The 12070-nt window shown below is 33.8% G+C and overlaps 1 protein-coding gene across 25 annotated transcripts in view; it reads right to left on the bottom strand.

The window, feature by feature from the left end:
* The window catches only part of Gphn (gephyrin), a 416220-nt gene that overhangs the window by 177251 nt on the left and 226899 nt on the right, over positions 1-12070 (bottom strand). For 13 of the 25 annotated variants that reach the window (XM_060387712.1, XM_060387715.1, XM_060387716.1 and 10 more), the window contains 2 exons: positions 10320-10427; positions 3065-3199 (listed from right to left, as the gene is read on the bottom strand). The exons of 1 other annotated variant lie outside the window; for it this stretch is intronic. In XM_060387712.1, the coding sequence (XP_060243695.1) occupies positions 3065-3199; positions 10320-10427 (243 nt within the window). The remainder of the gene's footprint in view (positions 1-3064; positions 3200-10319; positions 10428-12070) is intronic. 11 more of the 25 variants (XM_060387718.1, XM_060387728.1, XM_060387722.1 and 8 more) reach the window with 2 other exon arrangements.

The following is a 12070-nucleotide window of genomic DNA, read 5'->3' as shown; positions in this document are numbered from 1 at the left end:
ACAAATTCTATTTATTTATATTTCTGGAGTGTGTTTATATATGTGTTATATATTCCATGTGTGTGTGGGTGCATGCAGGTACACATATACACAGAGCTTGGAGGTTTATGTTAGATGTCTTTGATCAATTTTCACCTCATATAGAGATAGGAGTGCTCACTTGAACCCAGAGCTCACAGACTCAGCTAGTCTAGCCTGCCAGCCTACTCTGGAGATCCTGATATCTGTTTCCTGTAGGCCGGAATTACAGGTGGGCTGCCATATTCTTCTGGGTTTTATGTGGGTACTAGGAATCAGAACTTTGGTCCTAATGATTGCAAGAAAAGCACTTTACTCACTGAGCCATCTCCCAGGTTGACTAAGATTACTTTGCTCAAATAACAGAAACCTAAAAGATGTCCTATTTCTGCATTTTGCTTGAATGTAAGATCAGAAATTAATATATTAAAGGAATATGGCTTTCTTAAAAAGATTTCAAGTATATTCTTTTAAACAACTAATAAACTTTATTAAATTAGATATCCAATAGTGTTTCCTTTTTATTTCTAAATATAACAAAAATTCCTGATAACTTTATTTACAAATTCCCTTTCCTTGTGCCTATCATAAAATTCTCTTCTAATTTTTATAGCACAACGGAATATGTGGCTACAATCTACATAACCTTGTAAAATGTTAAAATTCAAGTGCTTAGAAAAGATAACAAAATCAGTCTTTAAAATATTCTCTGTTTTATCAATATTTTAAAAAATTTGAGGGCACTAAAAATTTGGACTCTCCCCCTTTTTTAGTCTTGTTATTATTTTCTATTTCAAGCTTTTTTTGTTTGTTTGTTTGTTTTGGTTTCTACAGATTTTGCTGTTTGTCATACCTGAAATTGAGCACTGAGCTTAGTTGTAAAGCATGTTCATTTAAAAGAAGTTCTCTGCTACAGACTTACTCTTTCATTGAACCTGTTTTGGAATACCATCTTCATGGCAGAACTTGAGTGCACTATAAACTGTATTCCTTCCTTCCTACTTTCCTTCCTTCCTTCCTTTCCCTATTTTCAAGATAGTGTTTCTCTGTGCAGCCTTGGCTGTCCTGGAATCGCTTTGTAGACCAGGCTGGCCTCGAACTCACAGAGATCTGCCTGCCTCTGCCTCTCTGAGTGCTGGAATTACAGGCGTGCGTCACCACACCCAGCTGCATACATTTCTTTAGAATCAATTTACCATTTCATTTCCTGGGCTTATGCACTATTTTATTTATGGGCAATAAAAGGCAAAAAGCGCCAATTTGTTAAAAAATGTTTGTACTTCCACAAAGCAAAAGGAGTGGAATTCATTCCAGTAAGAGTTAATAATGAAATAGTATCTGCTATAAAAATATTTCCTGATGAAAATAAAATATTAAATTATTCCACCAACTAAATACTTGCTGGAGAAAATTTATTCCATGAACAACTGTTATCTTTTAATATTTGACTATCATCACTGGACTGAGAAGAGTGAAGAACAACTGCAACAAAACCAACACAGTATATTTTACACAGAGAATTCTTCTTTCGATAGATGGAGGAATCCTAAAGGATCAAAACACAATCAAAGATATAACATGCAATACATACACATACATGCATGTGTGCGCATACACACATAAACGTGTTACGATTAATACTGTCATTACTTACAGAAATGAGTGCTCACATGTACATGGACAGAAAGAGTATCATTTTAGATATTACTCAGAATTAAAACTTACAGAAACAAACAACTAAAACCCTAATAAAATCATTAGGTTTCATCCAATGCCACTTTTATTTATCTTTTTTAAGATGGCATTGCTATGTAGCCTAGATGGGTCTTAAACAAAATCCTCCTTCCTTAGCATCTTTAGTTTGGATCACAGATGTGTACTATCATAGCTCTGTGGCTGGTACTCAAGCAGCACTAACATATATTTTATGTCTAGAATATTTTCACAGTTTTTCTTCTTTGAAGATTTCCTCAACTTTTAAGTGATAAAATTATTATTACTTATTTTGACATTTATCTAAATACAATAATATATAAATATAAAATAACATCACTAAGATTGTCCTGAGGATTCCATTATCTGTCATATAACATAAAACAAACTTCATAAATAACATCAATAATTTTGAGATAATTTCTAGTCAAACAGAATTATAACTCACAACTTGGAATTGAGGGAGACAGATATACTTGATTTTAAATCTGATAATGGAGAAAAAAGCGGTTTGAAAATTGTCTTAGAATAAATTTAGTATACAACTTGATATCTAATACAATGTTTGATTAAATAAAAGAGTAATCTTTTGATAACAATATTGGTTTCTTCATAAATGGAACTTGAAGGAACAAGTGAGTGATTTATCAATAAACGAGATTTTTAAGAAGGTACATAACAGTACTTAAGCTTGTTGATTACTTAATAATACACATAGAATAGTCAGTAAACAGCGTCCAATATCCCTCCACCACAATTCAGAGACAAACTGTAAAAAATAAAAACTGAGAAACTCCCTCCCTCTCCCATAGGTTGGCATTAAAACTTTCTTTCTAACAAATTTAGTTTTGTTTTCAAATAATAGGCAGCAACATTCCAAGTTGAGTCTGTTTAAAAAAAATAATTTGGAATGATACCAAAGCAGTTAGGTACCCAAGCCTTAGTTTTCTTTTTCTTTCTTTCTTTTTTGTTATTTAAAAATCCCCTTTGTCATAATATTTTGTTAATATTGCTGATTATTGGCCAGAAATACATTCATCCTCAGAATAGTTTTTTACACCTGTACTGGTAAGTTTCCTAAAAAATAACAGGTCTACTACAAAGAACAGGAGTCATAGAAAGTGCTGTCTTTACCTGTGATGTAGGAGTAGGCATGCTGTCTGAAATAGCTACTCTCCAAATAATATATGCGACAGCTGCTGGTAGCTATCATGTACTCCATCTACTTTAACCAATATTTTGCATGCAATCCAGCCTTGACTAGCAGGGGACATCTGTTAGCTTTCTCAGAATTCACAGTAGAGAAGTATAAGATGCAAGGGCCTGTACTTACTTTTGGTGTTGGACAAGAAGCTGTAGAGAGGCGAGATGTAGCCTGAGCACGGGGTGATTCTGAAGGAGTAGTGCTAAGGGAGGCTGTGTCTCGTGGGAGCACCTGAACACCACGAGAAATGATGGAGTCTGGAATCTAAACAAGAACGACTATAGTTTAACATTATGAAAAGGCCAAGAGCAGTCAGTACCTACATCTTGTTGTTGTTGTCAATCTTTGCTGTTGAACTCTCATTACTGTTGAACACAGCTGGTGTGCCACTTATTATATGTAAGCAGATGTAATATTTGATCCAGACATTATTACATTTAGAGTTTTTTTTCTGACGAATGAAATATCATGAAACATGTTAGTGAGTAGTCTAACATTGTGGTTAGGAGGAAATATAAGTCATGCAATAACTAGCTCTGCCACTTAGTAGTTTGAATTCTTGAGCAAGAAACTCCTAGATTTGTAGTGTTTTATTTCCCAACATTTTACCCTCTCTGCTTCTAACTGGCCTTTGTGGACATCATCAACTGTTTTGTGCTCCTTCATTTCTAGTTGGGTTCCAGTCAAGGTGAGACCAATGATTAGAGAATGAGGCTTTGTATTTATGTTCCTCACTTCACCTCTAGCCAAGTTCATCAGAGGTTAGATGTGCCTCTCAAGCACAGGGCATAGTTCTGCTCATGTATATATAGCTCTTTCTCTGTAGGGCAATAGAGTTCTTGGAATTCTCAGGATTTTTTTTTTTTAAAAGCAAAATTCAAAGAGGAGTAGCAGGATTTTTTTTGTTTTGTTTTGATTGGTTACTAATTCCACAGGAATCCATATTGCCTTTCTGATTTCTCTAAATTCAGTCCAAACATATTTGCCTTTATTAAAAAAATCTCAATTATTTATTTAAGTGTACAATCTCACTTCTGCTAGGACCCTAATAAGTATATCATTTTCAGCAAGGTATCTTTTTTATCAAAAATTTGAGAATAATTATAGCATCTGGCTTCCTTATTATTTTGATGATTAAATATGATAATGTCCGTAAATTACTTAGCAGTTTGAAACAGTAAATATTTAATAAATGTTGGCTATTAGGTTATATCCATTGTGAAGACTGATATGATTATCCCTATTCCAAAATATATAATCAAAGTAAGAAATAATAGAGGTAATCTTAAATACAGGTATTTTTTTAATCAAATTTATCACTTCATGTGGAGGAATTTTAATCCAGCAATGTGACTGCTCTGGAAAGAGATCACATCCAAAGACCTAGGTCTATGTGATTTGGCTAGAAATACAGACATGTTCTGGATTATAGTATGATCTGGGTAGAATACAGACATGTCGTTAGTATCCACATTTAATCCCAAACAATGAAGGTAAGGTTAGTTTACAGAAGGAAGCAGCAATGTTTGAAAGTGATATCTAATTGAGAGACAGATAAAGTGGTGAATTATAGAAAAAATTGACAGAATACATTTGACCAAAAAAAAAAAAAAAAAAAAAAAGAGATAGGACATACCCAGTTCTCATGACAATAGGACAGAAAAGAAAGGTTACTCAAGAGCAGCGTAGGGAGAGAGAGATGAAAGCATTCATTTGCATAGAAAATGAACCACTCACTAAAGAAGAAAAAAAAGTAGGTCAAGACAGAAATTAAGAAAAAGAATTAAAAACTTAAAATTGAACAAAAATGAAACTACAACATAACCAAACCAATGGGATACAATGAAGGTGGTTCTAAGAGGCAAATTCATACAATTAAGCGCCTACATAAAACAAAACAAAACAAAACTTGAGAGCTCTCTTAGCAACTTAGCAGCACATCTGAAAACTCAAATAATAAAAATGATAACACTGAAAAAGTGGAGATGGCAAGATATAATCAAATTCTGAGCTAAAATCAATAAAACAGAAACAAACAAATACGAAAGGTTGGTTCTTTGAGAAAATCAAGACAGTTGATAAACCCTTAGCTAAGTTAACTAAAAGATGAAGACAGATTTTCAACAAATGGTGTTGGTCAACCTGTATAACTGCTTGTAGAAGAATGGAAATAGATTTATATTGATCACTCAAAAGTCTATTCAAAATAGATCAAGGACCTCAACATAAGACCAGATACACTGAATCTCATAAAAGAGAAAGTAGGGAATAGTCTTGAACTCATTGGCATAGGAAAAGACTTTCTGAACAGAACATCAATAGTACAGGCACTAAGATCAACAATTAATAAATGGGACCTCATGAAACTGAAAAGCTTCATAAGTGATACCATCATTCAAATAAAGCAGCGAGCTATACATTGAGAAAAGATCTTTACAAAATCCATGTCTAAAAGAGGGCTAATATCTGGTAATATTTAAAATATACAAAGAACTAAATAAGCAAACAATAAAACAATCCCCCCCGCCAAAACAACTCAACATCAAGAAAACAAATAACCTAAATCAAGTGGGGGTATAGACTAAAGAGAGTATTCTCAAAAGAGAAAACACAAATGTTCCAGAAGCACTTAAAGAAATGTTCAACTTCCTGAGTAATTAGAAAAATGAAAATCAAAACTACTTTAAGATTTCATCTTATGGCAGTTAGAGTGGCCAACATCACTAAAACAAATGACAGCTTCTGCAGGAGAGGATGTGGAAAAAGGGAAGCATTCATCTATTGCTGGTGGGAGTGCATACATGCATAGCCACTGTGGAAATCAGTGTGAAAAGTTTCATCAAGCTTGGAATAGATTTTCCTTTCAATTCATCTATACTGCTCTTGGGCATATATACACAAAGGACTTCATATCGCACTAGTTAAGACATTTGTTCAGTCCATTGTTGCTCTATTCATAACAGTAAGAGTTTAGAAAAAGACTGTATGTCTGTCTACGGATGAATAGATAAAAAATGTGGTTCATTTACACAATGGAATATTTCTCAGCTGTTAAAAAGAACGAAATTATGAAATCTGCAAGTAAATAGATGGAACTAGAAAAAAGCCACTTGAGTGAAGTAGCTCAGATTCCAAAGGACAAATATGGTACATATACACTTATATATGGATGTTATGTTTTCAATAAGCAGGCTACACTCCGTAACACACAGAAATTATGCATAAAGTAAGGGAATAGAAGAGAGGATTGGAGTACCCTAGGAAGGGGAAATAGAATAGATAGTTATGGATGGATGGGAGGGGGTACTGGAATGGAGGATAAACAGGGAGGAAGAGGAAAGAGGGGTGTTGAAAGAGGGAATAAGGAGTGGAACAGGTAAAACTAGGGCCATTTGAGGGTATGGAAATCTAATACAGTAGAAACTTCCTAAAATATATATAATTATGAAGCGGCTCTAAATGGAATTGACAAATAACAGGTAAGATGGTGCCTCAACTGGACATCTCTCATCACCAAATGAAGTTTCTACTTTCTAGAATAGGTTACATCTAATCCAGTTATTGGCCAGAGGGTCCCCATGGGAACCCCAAACAATCCTAATTATTGACAAGACTATTATTGGTTGCTCTCCACAAATTCCCTAAGACCCTACTGCTGAAGATAACACCTATACAACTCACCGAACAAGGAAGGTATAATTTGTCCCTACCTAAAGCCTTCACTTAAATACTGAGTATTGGTCTTGTGGTCCAGAGTACTGGAAAGTACTTTGCACACTACCAAAGGAGAAAGGTAAACATCAAATCAGCTACAAACTCTTTCTTCCATCTATAAAAGTAAACCTGTCTGTAAGATGCACTAGTACAATAGTGGCACAATGTCTGTGGGACCAATCAACCAATATCTGACTTAATTTAAGGCCCATCCCATGAGATGGAATCCATCCCCTACACTGCTCAAGTGGCTATGAATCTGAGACCAGATATGCCAGGCACCTAGAGGAAATCAAATACGACTATTCTACAAAAGGAACATTGCAAAAAATGACTCCTAATGATATCTGTTATAACCATAGGTCAGTGTCTCCTGGCCATCATCAGGGAAGCCTGCTGCACTAGATGGGAACTAATTAGATACTTAACAATTAGATAATATGCAGAGACCTTGGAATACTCAGACCCGAATGGGATATCTCCAACAAAGACAACCCTTAAATACTTAGGGAACACTGTAGAAAAGCAGGAGGAAAGACTGAAGCCAAAGGGAGTGGTGGTCAACAAGGAAACACAGCATGACGGAGGCACATACAAACTGACAGAGACTGTGGCAGCCTGACAGGGTCTGCATAGGTCTAGGCCTGATGGGTCTAGTGCTGAAAGGGGAAGTAGATACAAGGCCACATCCCTAACACAAAAGCTATCTCCAATTAATATTCACTTGCAAATTAATTTTTTCCAATGGAGTCGTACTAATTATATAAAGCACCTTTTAGGCTAGGCCACATGCCCAGAAGTGGATTGTCAACACAAACAAACTTCATGGTATTTCTGGAGGTTCTTTGTCTTATAATGCTTTGTCAGGGCTTTTTCCCAACCTTTACAGGTCCTTTGCATATAGATTATGGTTTCCAGTTTTGTGTTTTTATGGGATTTTTGTGTGTGTTTCTGCATCTATATGTGTTCCTTGAACTTTTTCTTTGGTTCTGTTTGTTTTGCCCTATTCTTAGTTTGTCTTTATGTTATTTAATTTATTATATTAATATTGCTTTAGATGCCTGTTTGTATCCTAATGAGAAATAAACAAACATTACAAAAACTCATACTCTTTGCCTAACTCCTTTTCTTTTTCTATTCATGTTTCCAACAGACAATATTCCTCTTTAATCTACACTCCTCTATCAAAATTATATGAAAATTATTCCCTCATTAACAATGGCTTTCTTGATGGCCTTTCCACATATTTATTTTTTGTCCTGATATATGTATTTATTTTTGTGTACATGTACTATAAGATTCATGGGATAGCAGAGAGGCATTATCATTGTTCTGAACTTCTCCAGAAGATTTAATTTTCATTAATGAGATGAAATTTCTTCTTATATATCTCCAAGGAGATTTTTCTCTTTTGTCTTAAAATCATAGTTTATTTGTCCTTATAAATTTGACTGTCAAGCATATCAGTTATTTTTTTTTTTCCAGTATACATCACAAGTTGTCATCTTTGGGTAAAGTGTAGAAGAACAGGATATATTTTCTTTTTGTTCTTCCTTTATTTACTACTCCTTTCACCCTATCCTTTTGAATCAGTTTTGCCTCCCAAGTATGAAACTTCATGGAATCCTACTTGATATACTCTAGTCAATAAAATACATAGTTAAATAATAACTGTGTTATGATGAAACTGAAATGGTGATTATATTAAGCCAACCTAACCTACTCAAACTATATGAGGGGAATGTCTGCTGTGTAGTATTAGAAAGAGAGTGGGAAATGCTTACTGGGTAGGTAGTCTGAAAGTTAGGAAGTGAATAGTAATCAGATTACTGGTAACCGCTGAAGAGTCAGCATATTCATTGATCAAATTTCTCTTTTTGATGATAAGAACAGAAGAAAGTAAAGTAGTAACAAGTACAATTCTAGCTAGGTTTTAAATTCTTTAGGGCCTGAAACCAATCTATTTGTACTGTATTAAGAAGTGCCAAGAATATTAAATATCTTCCTTTTCTTTTATTGACTGAACCTTACTCTTTCCTTTGGAGGCAAGGTATAAGCATTAGATGCTCTTATTCATCATTTAGCAAAGGAATAAAAATGAACTCTAACTAAAAACTAAATACTTGTTAAAATAATTAATACTGCTATTACTTACAAATGAGTTTTAAATCCCAGCAAATAAATTAGTTCCTGGATCCTAAAAATGAAGACATCCACTTACAGCCTTTTGAAGCTATTTTCAAAATAGTTCCTCTAGAAAATTAGACCACAATAATTTACACCGATTGTATGTGATGATTATCTTCTTTCATATGCACCTCAAATGGTAGCAGATAGGCAAATTATTGGGAGAACTGAAAATAAATGTTATTCAAATAATTCTTAAGAAATTATATTTTATTATCCTTTTAAAACTTATTGTCATTACTTTTCATGTGTATATGTTTGTGTCTATTTGTAGGTACTGAATATGAGGTCAAATGACAACAGAGGCCAGAGGACTTCGGCTGGAGTTAAAGGCTGTTGTGAATTACATAACATTGGTACTAGGCATCAAACTCAGGTTCCCTGAAAGGACAGCGTATGCCCTTAACTGCTGATTCATTTCTACAGCCCTCAAATAATTTTTGAGGATATGATATTATTAGAATACTGTAAGTTATAATATGGTTTATAAATGCAGAATCTTGAAATGATTTTATTTCAAAAGCTCAGAATGTTTTATATATATATTTTATATAACATCTATATAATTGTTATAACAGCATTATAGTATATAAACACAAAAAAGACATGCTTTAAATCTGGTACCTTCACTTATTCACTAATATTTCACTAACATTCCCTAATATTTATATTAACCACAATTTAAATTTGCTATGAGTCTTTTGACTAACCCAAGTTTATTTTTAATCAGATATGCCTCATGGAATAGAATTTTGTTAAATTATACATTTGATAGTGTTATCTTCTATAAGACTAGTTATGGTAAGTTTTTGGGTTTGCCCCAAAATTATATATGTTTATAATTATGAAGTATCATCTGATAAATTAGTTTTCTTTTTCTTTTTTTCCCTTTTACTTCATACATACAGAATGGATGGAAACATTTTTTTTCTATCCATGGTCTAAATTACTGTCAAATGATTTATATTTAATAATTTAAATTTTACATCTAACTTTCTCATGAGTAAAAAAAGGAATCTGTGTTTTTACATGTTTACTTCTAAAGATTAATGATCATAGAATTTGCAGAAGAAGCTGTCAGTACTTGCAGTGAAAACACAGTGAAGGAAAACAAAATGAGATGAAAGTTCATGAAAAAACCAAAACTATTATAAATTAAATATTAGCTTGATCAAGCTTTTTAGATGTAAGATACAATATACTCCCTCTAAGAGTCCATCTATATTAAGCTAGGCAATGTATTTACAGGGTATTCAATAAAACCATTAAAACAAACAAACAAACAAACCAACCAACCAATCAACCAACCAACCAAACACCCAGACTTCCAGGGCAATGAATTTCTTGATGGGTATACTCAATGACCGTGAAGATCTTTCACAATAAAATGACTCATCTTTCATATGTTACTGGCCACCTCCAAATAAAGGAAATATGATATATATATATTTCCAAAATCATTATTCAAAATGCATTGTCTTACCCGTTCATCTGCACTGCCTGTTGGATGATGGGAATAACTGATGAGACCAGGGATAGGCTGCCCATGATGTGCCATGAAAACAGCAGGACTGGTGTAGAATGGATGCTTCTAATGTATAACACATAACAATTATGAATACAATGAGAGCAAAACATGAAACTACATAAGCAAAATGACTTAAAAGAAAAAAGTGAAAACAAATGGAACAATGAAGTGCCAAAAATTTTAAATTCAAAGTGACAAAATCAGCTTTGATTTTTTATGTTGTAAGTATTTTTTTCCTTTACAACCAAAATTGTAAAGGAATTTTTTACCCTTAAGGGTAAAAAAGAAAGAACACATAATGATTTTAAAATATACCTATTTTGTTAATTGGTGCCACTACCTAATTGCATGTTTAGGATTTAACAGATTATTTAACGACCTACAAACAGAATCAGGTAGTGTTCAATGAAAGAACCATCTATTTATTACCTAACATACTTGATAAGGATTTCTATGTGATGCTAGTCTATTTATTTTTAATAAGGAATTCAGAACTAAGCCATATGAAAAATCTCTAAGCCCGATGGGCATCTCAGGCTTCATGTTGGTCCACTAGTTAGTGTAAGGGGGAATATCTCTGACACGAACTATGTTGCCTGCCTTTTGATCAATCCTCCCTGATGGAACTTCCCTATCAGTACACAGGGGATATACTACATTCTAAAAATATTAAAACAAAGCAGCTGATTTTTACTAGGTGTAAATAATATTAGTCATGTTCTGTGATATTAAAATAACCAAATTTATTCAAATAGCTCATGGTAAACTATTTTTATTTCTAAATTAAGTTGAAGAAAATTTATAAACTTTGGTGTCATCTTAATATTTAAATTACTTTATTAAATTAAAAGGAAAATATATTAATTACTTCTCTATACCACTAGGATAATTTGTGTATGGCAATATTTGAGTAAATATTTAGTTGAGAAAAATTCAAAAGCTTCTTAAAAGACCTGTCTTTAAAATTTTTAGTGGAAGGTAATCATCTTGTTGCTTTGGCCTTTATGGATTTCTGTACCTTCATACCAGACAACATTTTTTAAAATCAATTAATTTATTTACTAAATTTTATTCACTTTGTATCCCTGCTTCCTTGTCTCCTCCTAGTCCCATCCACTTCCCTCTTCTCCCTCTATACCCTTTTCCCCAGTCCTCTGATAGGGGAGGACTGCCTCATCTTCTATCTGACCTTAGCCTATCAGGATGGCTGCATCATCTTCCTTTGTGGCCTGGCAAGTCTGCACCCGTAGGGGGAGGTGGTCAATGAGCCAGTCACTGAGTTCATGTCAGAGACAGTCCCTGTTCCCCTTACTAGGAAACCCACTTGGAATCTGAACATCCTATGGGCTTCCTCTGGGCAGGGTGTCTAGGTCCTGTCCATGTACCATCCATGGTTGATGTATTGGTCTCTGTAGGACCCCGTAGGCCTGTTTTTTTTTTTGTTTTTTTTTTTTTTTTTTTTTTTTTTTTGGCTTTGTTGAGTTCCTGTCCCCTCCAGGTCTTTCTATCTCCTTCTTCTTCCATAGTGTTTCCATTACTCTGTCCAAAGTTTGGCTATGAGTCTCAGTGTGGTTCACACCTTTACTCCCAGCACTTGTGAAGACAAAGGCAGACTGAACTCAGACAAGAAAATTTAAATTACTCTTTTCCAACTAATTTCAAGAGTCATCTTAAGTCTTTTAACTTTTGTTTTCTGTTTCTTTAAA

This window comes from Meriones unguiculatus, chromosome 7 (genome assembly GCF_030254825.1).
Source record: "Meriones unguiculatus strain TT.TT164.6M chromosome 7, Bangor_MerUng_6.1, whole genome shotgun sequence".
NCBI classification, from domain to species: Eukaryota; Metazoa; Chordata; class Mammalia; order Rodentia; family Muridae; genus Meriones; species Meriones unguiculatus.
Note: the sequence above shows the minus strand (reverse complement) of the source record. Positions and strands in the feature narration are given on the sequence as shown.